Source organism: Serinus canaria, chromosome 5 (genome assembly GCF_022539315.1).
Source record: "Serinus canaria isolate serCan28SL12 chromosome 5, serCan2020, whole genome shotgun sequence".
Classification (NCBI taxonomy): domain Eukaryota; kingdom Metazoa; phylum Chordata; class Aves; order Passeriformes; family Fringillidae; genus Serinus; species Serinus canaria.
In genome coordinates, this window is record NC_066319.1 from 37,920,981 (window position 1) to 37,940,932 (window position 19,952).

Consider the following 19,952-nt stretch of genomic DNA (forward strand, 5'->3'; position numbering starts at 1 on the left):
CTTTTTTCCTTTAAAATACCCGGATAGTTCTTATCTTGCCATTTCAGCTGAAACTTTTAAAAGTATGTGATTACACAGGGTGATTCTGTGTCAAGAAATTTCAGTTTGTCCTTTAAAACCTCAGCCTAAGTCTGCTTTATATTTTCTCTTGGTCCAGCAAAACAATTACAAATGTCAAGTGCTATTTAATTATGCACTTACAGAAAAACATGTACTTGAATGTTTTCTTGGATCAGGACCTAGAGACCATATTTGTTTGGAATTGTATTAACATCAGTGCAATCTGAGTGTATTCAACACTATGAAGGATAAGAATCACTTTTGCTTTATTACAGTGTATTTTAGAATGCATGCAATTTTAAAGAATACATTTTTTTCAGATGTGTTCCTTGTGATTGACTGTGTCCTGAAGCCATGCATAAACGTATTCGTAAACCAAAAGCATCACTGCACCACCTGGAAGAAAAGATATTATTTTACTACATAGAAAATCCAGTATTTTCAAGATTATAGAGCATTTCTAGTGTAACATAAACAAGAATATGGCAAAGCCTTATTTACAAAATGGAGAAGTCTACTATTTCCCGAGTTCACTACAAGATCAACAATTCATAAACCACACAAATTTTACTTAATATTAGATCATAAAATTGATGTAAATAGCTCATATTAAATCATGAATTAAATCAATTATCATGAATTAAATCAAATTCATGCTCAGTGTGATTTTTCCTAATAGTCTTTCAATATTAATGTTTTTCTTTGTTCTTCTAAAAGTGAAACTTTTAGTCTGAACAAAGGTATATTTATGTGCCTGTTTAACAAGATTTTGCCATGGAAGAGCAACTTGGAATGGCAAAAATTCATCTTCAGGATGATAAAAACACTTCCAGGTAAGAGTCAAGAGAGGTTTTTACCTGTTTTGTCATCATGTCTAAAGCAGAAAATCATAGTGTGGAAGAGAGTATAATCATTCCTGGCTACAAATCCACAGGTAAAGTTTTGATCTAATGAAATGGCATTATTTGCTAGAATTGGTAACGGTATAAAATCCCAGTTCAAAAGCCATAAAATATCTTTACTGTTAGTGAAGCCAGACTGTAACTGGGCCGTATTACTGTGTGAGATAAAAAAGGGAACATTTCTGAAGGTATATATATAGCTAAACAGATAGAGAAGCTCTAGTTGGAGAACATGGATAAAAGGAAACAGGCTGCATGAGTAAAAATATATTATTTATGGGTGCCAGCACTGGGGCATAAATATCTTCTTGCCTTTGCCTGTTGGTTCAGTTGGTGGCTTGGAGTGGCACCTCTGACAAATGAGGCTTCTGCTGAACTGGGCTCACCTTTCTAGGGACAGGCTAAAACAACCAGGCACACAGAATTACTACATGAGTTTCTCCATATCATTTGTCCTAAGGAACCATCACCAGACTTGAAACTCTCTGTGAAAAGGAACTCACAGAAAGCTAGACAGAGCAGATGTTTGCAAAAGGCTTTGACCAACAAACAAATTATAGACACAATGTCTAAGATGTGATTTGAACTCAAATCAAGGCTGATTCCAAATCTCATACTGCGTGATCTGTTTGTGTATCTCTTTTCCTGTAAACACTTGCATGTTGGAAGAAGGAATTACCTTCCCAGTCATAATAAAGACTGTATTATTGTTTCATCAGAAAGTTAAACCTATATGCTAGTTAGCCAATGTAATGTACAGAAGTATTTAGAATGAAGTTCACATGTAACTGACTTGCTGGATGTGGGCCAGAATGAATAGTCATTTGTAAAATGGAAAAATTTATTCCAAAAAATTATTCCTGTGCTAAGAGGTACTGGGAAAGCTAAACACTGCCTTCTCTTTGTCTTGTATGTAATCTAGTATCTTTGGAGTGTGAGGGGAAAGGCTTTTAGCTCCAGAGCTCCTTGTTTCTCCTCCACACCTTCTTCCTCACCCTGCACAATAACCAGGCACGGTCTAGTACTTAGCCAGATGGATTGGATATGCAAACATTTACAGACAAACCTAATGCCTCCTTTATACTGCAGAACAGGCTCTGTACCTATTTGCTTTACCTATGTGTGTTCTTGCATATTAAACAACCAGCTTGAACAACTGGAAATACAATATCATGGAAATGGGATACTGCTCGAATTGGGGCTTCTGCTCTTTTTGACACAGACTGCCTTTGTGGGCTGACAAAGTCTGAGGGCCCAGTGCTTTGCTTTCATGATTAATCAAAACCAGTCAAGGAAAAAAAACCCTAAAAGCCAAGGAAGATACAGCTTTCAACCACTGTGCTCTCACATTTGGAGCAACAATTAATAAGAAAGGGTCAAGAAACACCCCCAGTTTTAAGATATCCTTGTCCTCTTAGTTTTTCAGGGCCAAACAAGTCTCTTCCCAGCTCTGCTATCAGCTTTTTACTGTCTGCCCCCACAGAGCATAAGAGAAGAAAGTAATTGGAATTTGATATGCTTGGGCTGTGCCTTGACTAGTTGAGTGCATTTCATGGAGAGACTCTAACCTGCTTTTTAGGCTGACTTCACATAGGTATGGAATAGGGCTAATGAACTCAAAAGATCACATTAGAAGGAATAGGGAACTTAAATAAACTTCCAAAGTTTTACAGTCCTGTCCTTTGCATGTACTTCGGTTTGTTCATAAAGAAAACAGTTGCACAAACCAGCATTTACTTGGATCTGCAATTCTCTTATGTATATGTGTAAATTATTTTGTTAGGCACATATTTAGCCAAATCCATCTGTGATACTACTAGATGATGGTATTTTAAAAAGAAACCATTCAAAGTGAAAGATATTTTGATTCATTTATTTGACTGATACTTGCTACATTTTCTCAAGAAACTGTAAAAATGGGAAGAGAAAGCCAGAACAAAAGCAAAATAGAAATGACAGAAGGAAAATTACCTGGACCGAGCCTCATAATCTTGGGAAGCAAGCCTTTGTACAGAGCCAGAAATCTGTAGCAGAAGAATAACAAACAAAAGATTTCAAACAATATTCTTGCTCTAAAAGAAGAACGGAATTGTAGCACATGTTTGTTAAAATGCTGGCAGAGCACTTAGAGGCAATTATTTGAAATTACACATGTTCAATAGCAGGCTGTATCTGGATTTTAACATTTTACAGAGGCAGATCAGATGAAGAGAAAAAGTTAATCAATGTTCAGTCACAAAAGCAATGTTGTGAGCCTAGCCAATCAGAAATATGACTTTAATCAGTGAGATGGGTTTACTTTCAAGACAAGTCTGTTAACAACAGCTGCATATAGGGACAAAATGACTGATATAATTGAATATCAAAGCCACAAGTCAGTCACCACTTGAGAAATATTTTTAAAAGTTGGAAAATGTTATTACCACAAGGATCTGTCCCCAGTTTAATTATTTCAGCAATAATTTTAAAGGTACAGAGGCCTGCATTATTAAAATTAAATTAAATTGAGAAATGGTCTGTTTTCTGTTCATATTTTCCTTTTACAAAATGAAGAGTTGAAAAAACTACCCACGAGATATATGAAGCATTTACTTGGGGAACATAAATTCTGACAATGTAAATATCATTTTGTAAGTCTCTTGTAGAAGTTCATCTGTAGTAGGAAGATATGTCCTTTTAATTCTAAAATAAATTTTCAGAATGCTACATTGGGCTCTTTTGATACGTGAATTCAGGGTGGCTTAATGGTCCTCGTCAAATCTGAAATACAACAACATAGTTTTATGGACCCATACAAACTAAAACAGAGGTCTGGACATTTATTAAAATAAGAATGTTTTACCCTTCCTCTTTATAGACTGTTGCCATAGTTTTAAAACAGGTTCTGTACTTGATCTCTCCAGGAACTGGCTGTGGTCCTTGAATCCTACTTTTTGCAACATCAAAAGGAATGTTAATAATTGAGGCTATTGTTCCTGAGACTAGCCCGATTCCAAATTTCCTCAAAAACTCCAAATTTGGATCCTACAAAAAAGAAAATAGGAAAGAAAGAATAAAAAGGGAAACGGGAAGACCTGTGCAGGTTAAGCTCTATAAAGTAACAAGCATTTAATCAGAAAACTCACACAACACACTCGTGTTATTTTAGCGGAACACATTAGGATTTCCTATGCTGGAACTTGTTTTCTTGACAATCCTATTGGCTGTGTTTTTACACATGGTCTAAATTGCTGAAGTACACATTTCCTCACACAGGATTTATAAACACAGTTCATAAAGAAAGACTGGTATGGCATATGGGGATGATTTGTATAATTGGGCTTCACAATGTACTTAGTATTACTGTATCAAAACAGGAGAAATCCAAGCACACTATTAGCTAATTGGCCAGAATATTTTACAAATGACAGCAACTTCCACCATGAAGCCTACTAAAACACTCATTTGTGTGTTGGACCCCCAAATGCTAAATTAAATAAAGACTAATCTCAGTCTGCTGCCATTCCCCTCCAGGTTTTTTACATTTATTTTCACATGTAGCTGATCCACTGTACTGAGAAGTGCTAGCTTCCTGTTATTAACAATCCAGCTCGGCACAACGGCAAGAGAGCCTCCACGTTCTGCGCATTATAAACGGTGGTAATTCACTCAGCTAATTGGCTGAAGAATTTACAACAGATTGTTTCTGAACCCTACTATATGCACACGGTAAAAGTTAGAAGTAGGTTAGAAGTGCATCTAAAAACTTCTTTGCTCACTCGCAGTTCACAGTTCAACTGGGTTTTATTTGATCTTTTAGAAAGACCTCCTACTTTGGCATTTCTGTGACATCAAAGAACCCAGAGTTTATCTGGGAGTCAAAGTCCCTTGAAGCAGGTTTAATCCTATTTCTCTAAGTAGTGGAAGTCACAGGCAAGAGTGTTCCAGAACATTTCCTACGCACATAATTTGGTTTTGCTATTGGTTTTTAACAGAAAGACACTTTTTTGCTACATCAGATTCTTTGTATGCAGCTTACTTCTGTCATGAAGGTGCTTTAATTATAGAAAATCATTATTAAAATAACAAATGATCTTGCTGTGTTATAACACGGGCAAAATGTTAAAATAAGACAGTTTTTGGTTTCCTAAATCTGTATGTTTTTAAATGAAACAGAAACCAAGAAAGAAGTTTTCATTTCCAGATTAGCAATAAGAAAAATAAATTAAAACTTCCATAATATACATTGAATGAAGCCATACAGGTGCTGAAAAAGAAATGTCAAATCAACAGAGCTCTTTATTACTTGCAGAAAAACTCATACCTTGATTTCAAAAAACATGAAACATACTGATAATAACTTAAAAATTAGAATCGCTTGTGGTACAAGAATTGTAGCCCTTTTTTAGCAAAGATCTTAGCAAAAAAATTCTGTTCATTCACATACAGTGACTTAAATGCAAATAGAATAAAGCCAATGTTTCTGGTATCTAGAGAAGAAAAGAAGACCCCTTTTGCCCATTCACAAAACTGGACTATAACCAAATCCAAATACACGATAGTCAATACCAGCTTTGCTATAACTCGATTTTTTTTACCATAAACCTCATGGGAAAGGTTTTTCTATTAAAGACATCACTGTAATATCTGGGTAATTTCATTAGTATAAAGATTCAATATAAAATAAGGTGTCAAACATTCAAAGTAATTTTTTTCTAAAAGCCGAGCTTAGTGTGTCTGAGGTTATTCTACTTCTCCTTCTGATCCAGTCTTCTCCTAAATCACCTTGGCTTGCTATTTCTTCAAGTCCATTGAACCACATCTGCTTTTCACTCTATTGCTACACAGAACTTCTACGTTGGCATGGATCTGAAAGTTCCTAAAATAAAACTATTGTCTGCTATTTTACTTACTCACCAAGCTGAGCAGCCTGTTTGGGTTTCCCATTTTTTCTTTGCCTCTGGAAGTTCAGAGTCCTTTTCTCTTATGAGACAATGCTCTGCTCAGCACCCCAGGTCTGATGCAGCAGCCCGTGTAACAGGAAGCACAAATGCAGTGGCTGGGGCTGGCAGTGCCCAACTTGAAATGAGTCCTGCAGTTGGCCACATTTCAAAGGGGGCTTTTAACATGTGTGAGAAAATTTCATACTGTTGAGAAATGTGGCAGCCACTTGGAGGTGGTAGTGAGCAAAGGTTTTAATGAAAGTAATGTTTAAAAGCAATTCTAATTATGATAAAAAATTACAATGCTGCTGTACACCTATTAAATGTGCTACTAAAGTAGATGCCATCTGAACAATAATTTCATTGATAGGGCAGAGGCATAGCTGCTAAGTCTCTATGGTTGGTATATTAGTGGCCACTGAAATAAATCTGGCTTATTCCATTTTCAGTAAACAGAGCACAAGGTTGGCTGTAAACAGTGTATTCTGTTTAGCAGAATGTATGAAAAATTATTCATTATGGACATTTACAACCTACACATGTCATTGATTTCATTTGACCACTCAACCTACAAGATTTATTGTTTTTGGCAAAATAGGCAGCAAACATCCCTAACTAGGATGCAGATTTAATGTACAGTTTAGCTAAAAGGCTCATTCAGAGATTTTAATATATTTTTCCACTTTTGTTACAGATTGTGGACAGCAAATAGTCAAAATTATTTCACAAGTGGAGTATTCTAATTTTACAATTTTTAAATATTATAATTTTTATAATTTGTCAGGATTACAAGACTGGCTTTAAGACTTTCTTTTCTGGCAAAATATTAAACTAGATTTTGTAATGAAATCAAGTATGTGAGAAATATAGACAAATTAACAACTGTTAAGTATTTTTCAGACTAACTGCAAACCAGCTTCTACCAAATTCCTTCTACAGGTTTGATAACTCTAAGCCTCTAGTACCTGCCCACTGACAGAAGAGATTTGTTACAGGTCATAAATTATTGTCAAATACTTCCATTTAGCAGTCACTGAAGTGAAATTCAATGCATGTAAGTACCTGAGACATAATGTTGGCTAGCACCAGCCAGATGAAGCCTGATCTATGTCTTCTCAAATTCAGGGTGAGTTTTGCATTGATTTTAATGGAAGTTTGATCAGAATTATTTGCTATATCTCTCAGTACAGGCTGTTGATGGCACTGATGCTGGCTGGCCTAGAGTGCTCCTAGCTTTATAAGCACTATGGAATGCTGTCACCATTCAGAACAGGCTGGCTGCATGAAGCCAGCCCATTAGGAAGGGTTCCCTGCCTCCGCTGGCTCCTCAGCCACACCCAGGCACTGTGCTGGCTGGCCAGGGCCGCAGCTGTGCCAGGGAATGTTTAGCAGCACAGGCGGCTGAGTCTGCCACCCCATTCACTAGCACAGATGTAGCCACTGTGCAAGCCACCATGTGAGGCACTGTGCACTGGTTTAGCACCAGGCAAACCTCTCCACTTATTTGCAGTTAATCCCACACTGATTTAATTGCCTTTTCATTTTGCTAATATTTGAGGACAGCTGGGTCACCGGCTGACATTGAAGTGATTTCCCTTTTGTTTTCTTCGTATATTTAAACCCATGTTGGAGATGTTAAATTTTTTCTGCGTCATACAAAATCTGTATAAAGTACAAATTTCCTTTAGATCATAAAGCTCTGAATCTTTCTAATAATGTAATACTTCTTTTCTATTTTTTAAAATCTGAAAGGCTAGGAAAGCATGCTTATGCCAAATATTATTACTATTCAATTCCTATGCAAGAACATTTCCCATGATTCCCATGGAAGCTACACACTAGTCTCTGTCCTTACCTGCATATTTACCTGAATTTTCTGCATAGTGATTATAATTTTTTAATCTTTTGATCAACACAAAAGTGTTTACTCCTATCTTAGTAACAAGCTGTGCCTGTGCCTTGAGTTTTTAGAATGTGTGACTAAAGTGCACTCTAAAATATGCTTAGATACACTGTAAGAAACTTGTAGAAACTTGTGGGTCAACTGCTCTTGAACAATTCAATTTACTGTAATAATCTGCAAATAAGAAGTGGAGGTTTTCTCCATTTACACAACGCTGCCAACAAAAATACCAGGCTACTCAGAAGTGCAGGAAAAAAAGAGGTGTTACTTCATATGGGAATAGAAACCGATCCCTTTTGATGTGAATTGCACCTTCTTACATGTATATCACTGCATATTACACCTGTGACTGTTTAACTGTCATCATCTAAAAATCACATCAGTGAAAACAGACTTCAATAAGCAGCATACTGGAATCATTAATAAACCATTAGTTGTTTCTCACACAGTCATTTAGAAAGTTGCTGATGTTACCACGTTTTCATTTGTAAAATTTCCTTTTGTTGTAAAGAAAATGTTTCCTTTGTTATTTAAAGTAATATTCGGACTATCAAAATTTCTCTAATGCAATTACAGCTATAATGATTTTTTTTTCTTTAATTATAAATGATATAAAGATGCCGTGCATGACCCTTTACATCCTGTTTTGGACTGCCTCTTTCCCAAAAGGATGAAACTTCCCTGTCATCCTTCAATACTAGGTTGAACTTTCTTTTGAGTAAATAGGTCCAGTGCCTGGCCAGAATAATCTACATCCTGCAGCTCAGCCACCTCTGCAAGCTTAGCCCCTATGTGACAGAAGTTCTAGAAACTGATTTTTCTCTTCTAAGCAAGTTTGCCACAAAAAAACCCCAAAACCATACATACCCAACATAAGCACAACATGTCTGTATCTCGTTTACTGCCTTTTTGCACTGCTACCATGCTAAAAAGGGAAATTCATAAAAATGATAATTCAAATATGACTACACTCAGCTTTGCTTAAAAAGTGAGAAGATGGAGTCCTTACTTTGCTTCCATTAAAATGGTATGGATTTCTGCAAAACAGAGCTAGGTTGAGCACTAAATACCACAGCTTTGCACAGAAAAATAGAGTGTGAATAAAAATGTCAGACTTCTTATCTGATTGTCTATTGCACTCCATGAAGAACTTACTTTATTGACTGGTAGGATGTTTTTCACATTGAAGTAGAATCCAAAGTAAACCATGTTAAAAACTCCGTGACGGCCCAGTGTTGCAGTGAGGCCTTTGTTGAGTCCTTGGAAGCCCAGACCACCAGTTTTAATGATCTGCTGAGCTTGAACAAAGCTAGATGGTTGCTACACAAGTTAAGCAAAAGAAGGAAGAGATCATTACAAAAAGAAAACAATAAACACAGCATAATTTCCACAAACACAGCGTTGCCAATCCTTGTAATTTTATATTAAGCATCACCGTATTTGTTATTTTCCCTTTCCTCTGACCAATAAAAACCACAACTTTAATTAAAAAGATTCCTTATTTTTCTGATTGCAGAATAAGATGAAAGCAGGACTCGAGTACTGTAAAAGACTAGTACTGTAACAGATTTTCATTTCATAAAAGGCAAAAAGGAAGAAACTGCTTCATATCAGACAGAGTCTGCCTGACTACATGCACTTTGGGTCTTTTTTTGAATATACCATGATATTTAGAATTAGCTATTCCCCTTCTGAATATTTTACATTTTTTGGCAGCTTTATAGAAACATTATCTTCAAAAAGTGGTGAATAGAGTTTGGCTTTCTCCAAAGCATAAAGCCAAAAAAAGCCATAAAGCCATAAAGCTCTGGGTAACCAAATCTATAATTAGAAAGGCAAAACATGACTTCCACCAGGAGGTTCAAACATGAAAATATAGAAGAATTTTGACTACACCACTGTGAATACCACTAATTTCAATACACTTATTTGTTTAATAGCTTTCCATTTCAAAATATCACTGTGGTAGATCAACAGCACCAGCCAAATGATGCTATTATATCTGACACAGCATATGATGGCTTATTTAGGTGACTGATGAGTTTAATCTTTAATACAAAGTTTAATTTTGTATTTTTCATACTTTGCAACTAATATTATCCGGCTAATGGTCTGCATATATTTTACTGGAGTTTACTTTTCTATCTACTCCCAAGAATTCAAGTCAGAATCTCTTCTAAAATGGAGATGCAAAACATGGATACTAGCAATAACATCCCTTTTTGTGCTCCAAAAATGGATATTAGATCTTTAAGAAATAAAACAGCAACCTCCAATATTAAGGTATCCCCTGGTATCCATTGTCTTGAGTATGGATTTACTCATGCCTCAGAGGGGAAGCCTCTCACTTGCTGAATACCTGAGATGGGATTAATAAATCCAAATATAGACACCTGCAATGTCTACACCTGACTTCCCTTTTCAGTCCTATAGTAACAGAGGACTCTCTTTGGCAGCACTTCCCTTTTACCAAAGGAGGTGTCATCATGCCAACTGATCAAGTCATAGAAGGTCTGTGGTTCATCATTGATGATGGAAGGACCTTAGAGGAATTTATTGTACAAACATCTGGAGTTAATGCACTTCACACAGCTGTTGGCTCTTACTTGATATAGACCTATGCAGTGGCATCTGGAGTCAGATTCTTCTCATCATAAAGTAGAAAAATGTATTTGTTTAATTAATCATAACTCTTATGTCAGGTGAGAAGATTTTAATCATCACACCAGCTTCTATAGCCAGTGAGTTATCCAGGGCTACAGGGAAAGGGGAAAAAAAAAAAAAAAAAAAAGGAAACCAAACAACGTGGTGTTGGACTTCTTGCAGTCTACTTTAACAAAAAGCCACCATTATTTTCACCCACAGCAATCCACATTAAAAAAAGGGCTGATACGTGATTTATAGTGGCCTTCCTCTTTAAATCTATCAACCCTGGAAAGATGATCTGCTGCCACAGAACAATTCAGCTGTCACTGCAGGGTGTGAATATTTGCTTTGGGGGTGTGCTGGAGTCTGGGTGTGAGTGTATGTGCTCATGCTCTTCCTTGTTCCTTTTAAACAAGATATATTTATTATTTCTATACAATAGTCAAAGAAATATGTGAACTGCATTAGGTTTCATCCTGTAGTATGAAAGCTCCACAATGGGATAGGTACACACTTTACTTAAACCTTTTAGAAAAACAGTGCATGGTAATGCCTTATGCTGTATAATATAACCTCTGGACATGCTTCTTCCAATGGGCTTGAGTTTACATGCTTCTTTGTGGAATGTTCTATAACATTTTCTTAATGAGAACTTAATGTCAAGATATTAAGTCACAGGAGTTTTTTCTAATTTACAGGAAATTTTGAAGTTCTAACACTTTAGAAAGATATATTAAAAATTAACATGTCTGTGCTAGAACAATCTTCGTGATTTAAGAACTTAATTTTGCTTGTATTTTTTCCCTAGAGCAAGCAGTTAATATTTTCAGTGAAAACTAGGTTTCTAACAGGGTTCAAATACCATTCTGTGATAATTTAATTTGTATGATAATATACTATTATTTGGACTTTGTGAAATTTTGCAATTAAAATAAATTAGAGAACATTCACCTGAACTCGGAATGCTTTTGGTCATTGTTTGATTATTGTATTATTCTGAAGGTCTGCAAGGAAGGGATGCTGTAACTCAAGGAAATAATTGGCTAAAATTTACAAACTAAACCACCCCAGACTTTGTTATAAATTTTGCAGTAGAGAAAATTTAAAATGTATGAAGTGAAAGGATACATTGGTCTTTTTCAACTTTACAAGGAATAGTTTATTCAAAATATAACAGTGGTTTATTTAAACTTAAAAGCAGAGGGTTTTTTTAAAGCTAGGATAATTTCATCATCAAAACTGTGAAGCAGAAAGATCCAGAATATCTGTTCACTGCTGGAGGAGTAATATTACTGCTGGAGGAGTAATAGTTAATAATTTTTATCACATCATCTTCTTCTGTGAGAGACAGATCCTCTCACACATTGCTTTTTCCTCCTTTCAGTCTCTCTCCTTCCAGGATCCTAAACTCCTGCTCTGCATTATTTATCTGTTCAGTGGCTTTGCTGCCCAAGTTTAAAAAATGTCTAGACTGGAGACTTGCAGCAAATAAACATGTCTTTCATATGCATTGAGAATTGAACACGAATTTACCAAACATTTTAAAATTTATTCTGGAAGAAAATGCTTTTCTGGATGAGTTATGGAGTAGGTACCAGTTACTCTATGACATGTGGAAATCAGTAGCTGTATTTTTCCAGAGTGTACCTGAGGAGCTTGGCCCCAACAGATTATGTAAATGTCCAGGTCATAAATCTCTTTACTGTGCACCCCTCAAAACTGTTCAATTTGTGCAGATGAGTGCTAAAAAGGCATACAAGTATTAACTCAGTCAAAACTTATAGTAGAATATGAAAAAATCATGTCCCACCAGGGATTCAGCTAACCTTTTCATGTGAACGGTTTATGTGATTTAGCACTTCTACCATGGTACAGCTGATTCCTCAAAAGATTTTGAAAAAGATGATTTGACAATCATTATTTGAGAAAAGGAAAAAGGAACTTCATTACTGCTTTCCCTCCCTTGATCCTGGAACGTGTTCTGCATTAAAACTAATAGAAGCTAGTGCATTCCTGAGAACACTTGATTTTCATGAATCACAGTTTTCCAGTTTAATATTTTTCCCCTTTCAGCAGTACTCAGAATCGAGGACAATGTTTTGTACAACGACTTCTTTGGACAAAACAATATTTCAATAACAAAACTCTGAAGTTAAGCAAGAATTTCAATTATCAATGTACTTGTTATATAACAATTTTCCAGTTTGTGCTAATAAAAGTGAAGTCTTGTAAGTAATTTCATCCAAGAAACATTGCATAAAATACAGCAGCTGGACTCTGCCTAGGGCACAGGGCCATGGTATTTTATGCTAACCTTCAGTGCTCACTTGAAATCTGGAGCCTGTTGGGGTAAATGTGCTGCATTCAAGTGGCTCAGGTTTGTATTCCTGGATTACAATTCCTCACAGTGCCAGGTTGCTGGCTGCTTGGGAGGGATGAAGGTGCATGTTGGGCACAGAATATTTACAGGGGGGATGTTGATGCCTCTGACAGTACTGCATGCATCTCTGCATACCTGAGGGCATTGGCTATTGGGTCTCCTGTTTCTGTTGAGTTTGTGGGGAAATCATTTGCATCCACCAATATATTAGAGACATTCTGCTCTAAATATGAACCTCAAAGTGCATTCTGCCCAATAGAATGGAAAAAGGAGAAGGAAGCAGTTTTCCTACCTCTGTGAAAGCATTCTGATTGGTCTGTAAGGTAACCTTCACTACTTCAAATGGGTTAACCACGACTGCCTCTGTCAACCCAGATCCCAAGCCAGCAACTGCAAATGCCTAGGAAAGTTCAAATGAAAATTGAGTATTAAGGAGTAATACTTCCTCTACATCAGATTGTGAAACTGAGGGATACAATGCAAACTGCCAGACTACAGTAATGCAGCAGTATTCTGTTGCTAAACAATTTTGGCCCTTGATAGATGCTGACAGTTCATGAAGACAATATGACAATAGCCATAAACCATATTCCAAAGCAATCAAAACAGAATATTGTAGCACTCCATGTCCATGTATTCTCTTTTCAGCTGGAAGGGAAAATATGGTACCAAATTATTGCGCAAACATGGAAAACATGGCAAAAGAATGTCCTCATGTTATCTTTGGATGGCCTCTGCATAATAACACAAATATAAGTGTAGTTATGCAGCACTGGAAAAAATAAAATCCCTGAACTGAGCCTTAAGGACATAACAATTAGATATTAACTTAAAAGTACATGTAAAACCAAAAATAGTTCAGTACTTATGCAAATTGCACAAGTAGAATGTTCATCTAGTAGTTAAAAATCCTAGAAAGGTTGATATGGAAATTAGCTCACAGGGAAATGTCAGCATTCATTGCAAGGATGAATTTACTCCATTTACTTAGAAGCTGGTGGTATTTCAGTCATAGATATGGAAATACTACTGCTTTGCTTTCCATCATGGCACAACATTCTACAATACCTTAATGTTTTTTCAAACAAAAAATAGGATTAAAATATTTAGGTCAATTGAGAAAATTCAGAGATGTTAAGTTTAATGATCACTTTACACATTTATTGCCTTCACTTAACATCCCCAAACTCTCTAGGTGCTGAAAAAAAATCCCAGGACCAAAATACATTATAATGAATCCATATGCTGAAATTTAAATAAACCAACAGTAAGGGAAAAAACAATAGTGTGAAAAAACTTACTTAATGCAGAGGGATTTGAGCAGGGACTCCTGAGAGCTCAAGAAAGAGAGGAATGAAAAGTTAGAGGGGTAGTGGCAAACACCAGTCTCACTGCCTTTGGAGAAGATTGTGTCACCAACAAATCGATTTTTCCAGTAAGATAGGAACATTTCATCATCTACCATGAGATGGAAACCAGTAGGAAGATGGTGCTAATGTATGCATCTGTCTTTTAATAATAAATACTTCCCTGATATGAGGTCTGTTGAGGTACCTAGAAACATTCTGCCTGGCCTTGACCAGAATCCCCTCAGTCTTGTTTTTCCCTTACTACCTCAGGACCCAAAATGCCTCCGTAGTAACACTACTGCACCAAAAATATGGGGGATTTCTGATTGCTATAAGCATTGCTGAATCTGTTCTATGAATCACAGCAGCTTTTGCACAACTTGTAAACGTGCAATAGGATGTTTACAAGTTTTTAGCCTATTTTTCTTCCCCCCAAAAAAGTCCTGGGGGGAAGAAAAATAGGCTAAAAACTATTAGAACCTTCAGCTCTGTTCTTTCCACTTGCTAGAGAAGAGGTATCAGTCTCTCTATATACACCTAAGGATGAGGACTGCTAAAAATACAAGATAAAATAGGAGAGACTGCAAACAGCTATTGGGCCAGTGGAATAATTAAAAGGAAGAGCTTGCTTTAACCTACTTAATAGAATTCCATGACCATTCACTCACTGCAATTTAAGGGAGATGTAACTGGAAGCAATACTCTTTAAAGGAGACTTGAAATTACCAAAACCTTTATAGCACAGCCTTAAAAAGATCAATTGTTTTCTAAAGTTGTGATGTCATCATCGTGAAAAATAGATATTTGCTATGACTTACATTCTTACACCACAAGAAGCAGCAGCTCTTATAAAAAGTATTTTACTCCTAATGCACAACAGAAGAATTAAGATCTACATGTGAGAATGCAGATTACACATGCAAGCTACATCTTAGCATTAAAATATTTCTGTGTATGTGTATGCCCTGCATTCTGTTTTTAAACCAGTTATTTCTTGAGATCAGTTCCTAACTCCACTGATGGACAAGAGAGCTTTGCCATTTACTTCAAAGGAAGTAGCAATTTTTTATCAATAACTTATGTTTCTTTTATAAAGTTTTTAAAATAAGACTGAGATCACTGTGAGGTTGAAGTGTTACACTAGATAAGAATAAATAAATATTGATAATGTTCAGGTTTTTTGTAATTTTGTAAGAATGAAGAATGACAAGCTGTATACAGGCTCTTCCATGGTGACTCTTCTTATCCCTGTTCATGAATGATATGATGTTGTAGGGAATTATGTTGAGGACATTTGCTATAAAACATAATGTATCAATTTTGATATAATCTTATACATAATTTCTTATCAAGGGACAGGTCTGTTTTGAAAAACTCTGGATTGAGCTGGACCCTTTAATTTTGGGCTTCTTCTGTGGGAGGAAGCAGATGAGACACTGTTCAGCAGACACATACTACATCAGAACACAAAGTGCTGTATCCATACATACCAGTCCTGGTGGCAATGACACATATCCCAGAAGCTTCTTGTATTGTTCAAAGGTAAAAAACTGGGAATAGAAGATAGATTGAAATTGAATTGGAAAAAAAATTATTAGTTACTTATACAAATTAGTAAAAAGCAGACAACAGTGGAGTTTCACTACTTCATATCTTGAGAAGATGCATGCAGTTCTGCAAAATAAATGTAAGCCACTTTTATTTCACACTCTCTGTAGCAGTGTTGTGCAAGAGTACACAATCAGCCTTCAGAACTGATTTTATCAGTGTGTCATGCATAATAGCAGCCTAAGTGCAATTCAAGTAATGCTTTATCTAAGAGTTCACTTACATAATATAAGACCAATTTAAATTTATAAACTTTTCCTCTGGCATTAGTTTTCATATACTAGTTTAAATGCAGTAGCAGATATTACAGTTTTCCCAAGAAATCACCCCCACATCCTTAATGTAATGGGATGTAATTGCTTTTGCTTTTCTCAAACACTAGTCTGCTTCCTGTCAGAGAGATGTAATTGTGGATTTTGAAGATGGAAAGTCTGCCATTTTTATAATCTTCTGTCAACAGGTATATTTATTTTCCTGTTCTCTCTTTACAAATAAATCTTTCAGTCAATTGTCTGCTTTCAAACAGTGCCACTTCAAAGTTCTGAGCATCTGCAATCCCTTAGAGGATGTCTTGAAAGCTGTGCTCATGGGTGTTTGACTCAAGAAAAAAGTAAAATCAGCTTCACCTGCACCAACTTGGTGAAAGGCAACCATTAGCTCACTTTGCAACCTACCACGTCTTGACACCCAATCCCATGAGTTTTAAGACTACCTTCTGTGAATTCTTATAAAAATCAAAGCATAATAAATGAATGAATTTGTCCTTCCAAGAAGAAGGTTTAAAATAGTTCTGGCTGCACTGAAGTCAGGAGGAAGCTTCCTGCTGGCACAGGCAAACAGACTTTCACTGCCTAGCTCCTTGTCTGTGGACACGAGGTCTAAGGTGCATGGGTCAAGATATACTCTAGAGAAAGAGTATATGTGATATTTTACAAATTATTGGGAAGATGCCTTTGGAAATACAGCACACAATCTAGGCCACTATTTAAAGAACAGCTCAGACTACATCATATTCAAAAGAGGACTACCAGGACCATTAAGGAGATCTTAGAGATTGTTTTAAGAATGAAGACTGAAGGAGAAGAACTGCTTTCCTTGTTTAGTTGGGCAAAAGAGATGCTGCAAGAGAATGCAAAACAAGGAGGATATGTAACATAAAGAAACTAGGTGTAAAAGCAAAATATAAGTAGAATGTGGCTGGAGATCTGATGAAGTTTTCTTGCAACAGAGTCCTGAAAGTCTTCCAATAAGAACAATGGGAGAAAAATCTTTATGTCTTGAAAGGGAGAGTTGTCAAGTTTATGAAGGAGATTACAGAACAAACCCCATAGTGTGTCAAATTCATATTCTGCAAACATGTTGCTGAAGCCACTGAAAAAGCAGTCTAGTTGCTAGCACATAAGACAGATCTGAGTGCAGTGAAAATGATCCTCCAGCCTGAGGATGGCAGAAATTGTGGGCTAAAAAGGGTAGGTATCTGAATTCTGGGTAACACCAAAAACATTGGAAGTGTTATTCCACATAGTTTTCACACATGGAACAACACAACCTCCCTAACCACAGCTTGCTATTTGTGAGTCCTGTAATCTGTCTAAGAAATCTTCACGTCTTTGCATGCAAAATAAAGTGGCTTTTACACAGCATGTCTGGTATGATGGGAATGAAGAATAAAAACCTGTCACAGTTCCACCATTCTGCAGGACTGCATCAGTGTAGGTACATATCTCCTAGAAGGAGAGCTGTCACATCCCAGTCTAGCAAAAGTAAATAGCCAGAATTTTTAACTTTCCTGCCTGTTTTCCAATATTGACCTGTGACATTTGATTAGTTCAGAGCAAGCTGGTTCAAATGAAGGTGGTATCCTTGAAAAGGTAAAGTGAAATTCACCTTGGAAAGTTGGTGAATTCTGAGACCACAGAGGGGGCTACAACCCCTCCACACAGCATCTGCTGATGCATGAGACAACCAAACTGTTTCCCACGAGAGGAAGGCAATGAGCAATGAAGCCAATGGAGATGTGGGAATCATAAGAAACGTAAGGGAATGGAGTTTTGAAGACAAGAGAAAAAGACTGCGTGCCCTGTGCCGAGTCTAAGCCAAAGAAGAGAAGCTCTTTGAGTCCCTCATGGCTCAGTACTACAGACCTATCAGAACAAAACAGCTATTCCATGCACCACGTGTACAGGAACATAAGTAATAAGCACCACATTTTTATTTGAACTTGTTTAGAACCTTGTCCTATGGAAAAGTCAATAAAATTTTTCAATCAAGACCTGCTTCAAATGAAAAGTCACTGGAGTCACACCAAAACCAATGGGGAATTGGGTGTTAATGTGTTAATAATGCCACTGTCTTAAAGCAAGAGGAAATATGTACACATAAGCAAAACTGAGTTGTTAAATTCTGGAAACTGATGGGCTGATACTCTGGTCACTGGATGGATATTCTTTTATATCCTCAGCTGGGATTGTTATACCATTTTGCAGAAAAGATCCTAGAACTGGAATCCAGATTTTGACTACCCTCCAAAGAGTGTAAAGATTGAACATTAATCTTGCAAGCATCTTGCAAATATGCTTAAAAGTTTTGCATTGGCCTTGACAATAACCAAAAAGATAGAAGTATTATTTAAACTCTAGCTCTATCTTTTTGAAGGTGTAATAGAGGTCTGAAAAAGTGGGAGGGTAAGCTGCTTCACTGAACTAAATTAATTTCTTATTGTGATAAAATTTGCTTTATTCTCTCTCCAGCATCTTTCTAGTCATTGTTACCCTCTTAACCTTTAATGGAATTTCTGGTATTCCTTAATGTTTTCCATAGTGTTACAGATCTATAAAATAGTTGTAATAAAGGCAGAATTACATTACCCAGCAATTTTTTTGGTCTTTAAAACGTTACCTTAAAATCAATAGCTTCCTAGAGTCATAAATAAAATAACTACTTAATAGTAAGTATGCTTTAAATAATTTTTAAAAGAAAAATATCACAAGCAATAAAATTTAACATAAATGTTGCTGGGTGTACTAGAGTGGCTAGTATACATACAATTTTCCAAAAAAGAAAGATTTCATACTGTATCATATGACTTTATATACGTCCACCTAAAATGTTTTTAAAAACACAGCATAATTTGCCTTTTCCTCTACAGTTGTATGAAGTTAATAGCTTTGTGTAAAAAAAATTTCTCAGAATAAATGTATTTAAAACATGCTTTTGTGTATATAGTAAGCAATATTGTCCATCTGGCAAAGATACACTTTAATTGAAGTTACACAGAAAATAGTCAAAGTACTTACCAGATGTCTCAATAATGCTAAGATAAAAATATATGCTTGAAACAAGATGTCTGGGAACACATGAGCAATATAAATTTGCCCCAAAAGTTCATCTGTTAACCATTGTATTGGCATCATCATTTCTTTCCTCCAAGTTCAATCTAACAGAAAGTTATAAACTTTGACTTTTCATCTTCCAGAAATACCAGCTTTCTTTTTAGAAGGGAAATAAAAAGAGAGAAAAAAAGAAATAGCAATACAAACATGAGAACATAGTTGACTAAAAATGAAGCTGTATCTTCAGCACTTACCTGAAAAACTGGGGCTAAATAACTTCATTTTAATAGCTTTATTTTTACTTGCAAAAATAAACAGCAGATAAATACAATATTCCAGTAGCACAAGTACATTTCTTTGTACAAAATCTCCCTTGTCTATTCACTGCACACTTTCATGACACTACAACCAGAAGCTTTCAAAAAACTTCATTACAAACATAAAAAGAAGCTACTGGAACCTAGACAATGCCTCTTTTCCTTTTGTGCTTTCTCAAATCTCAGAATCATTGGCCTGAATGTGGTCTTCCTCTAAATCTCACTAGTCATTTAGGCAGTGGAGAAGGGACAGCTTGAGGCTTGTTTCGATGAGGAAAACCATTAGAAGAATAAAGGTTGGAGGGTGGGCCAAAGGAAGCAAAGACTTTTTCTTTGGGGTCATAGCCAAATAAGGTTAGTGGGAATTTGAGATAGGCTGGATTCTCTTCAGGTCAAAGCATGGGTACAAATCCCACATTGGATGATAAAAATTGTACTGGCATATGACATCTCACATTGAATTGTTTCATTATACAGGTTCTTACAAGGACATTATTGTTCAGCCCTGTTCTCTCACTAAGTTCTTCTAATGT

At 36.1% G+C, this 19,952-nt stretch overlaps 1 protein-coding gene across 2 annotated transcripts in view; it reads right to left on the bottom strand.

The window, feature by feature from the left end:
• Positions 1 to 309: 309 nt before the first annotated feature.
• SLC25A21 (solute carrier family 25 member 21) overlaps positions 310 to 19,952 on the bottom strand; it is a 234,730-nt gene continuing 215,087 nt past the window's right edge. For both annotated transcript variants that reach the window (XM_030240551.2, XM_050975884.1), the window contains 6 exons: positions 15,653 to 15,712; positions 13,106 to 13,213; positions 8,943 to 9,107; positions 3,805 to 3,986; positions 2,934 to 2,986; positions 310 to 456 (listed from right to left, as the gene is read on the bottom strand). In XM_030240551.2, the coding sequence (XP_030096411.1) occupies positions 377 to 456; positions 2,934 to 2,986; positions 3,805 to 3,986; positions 8,943 to 9,107; positions 13,106 to 13,213; positions 15,653 to 15,712 (648 nt within the window). In that variant the 3' untranslated portion in view covers positions 310 to 376. The remainder of the gene's footprint in view (positions 457 to 2,933; positions 2,987 to 3,804; positions 3,987 to 8,942; positions 9,108 to 13,105; positions 13,214 to 15,652; positions 15,713 to 19,952) is intronic.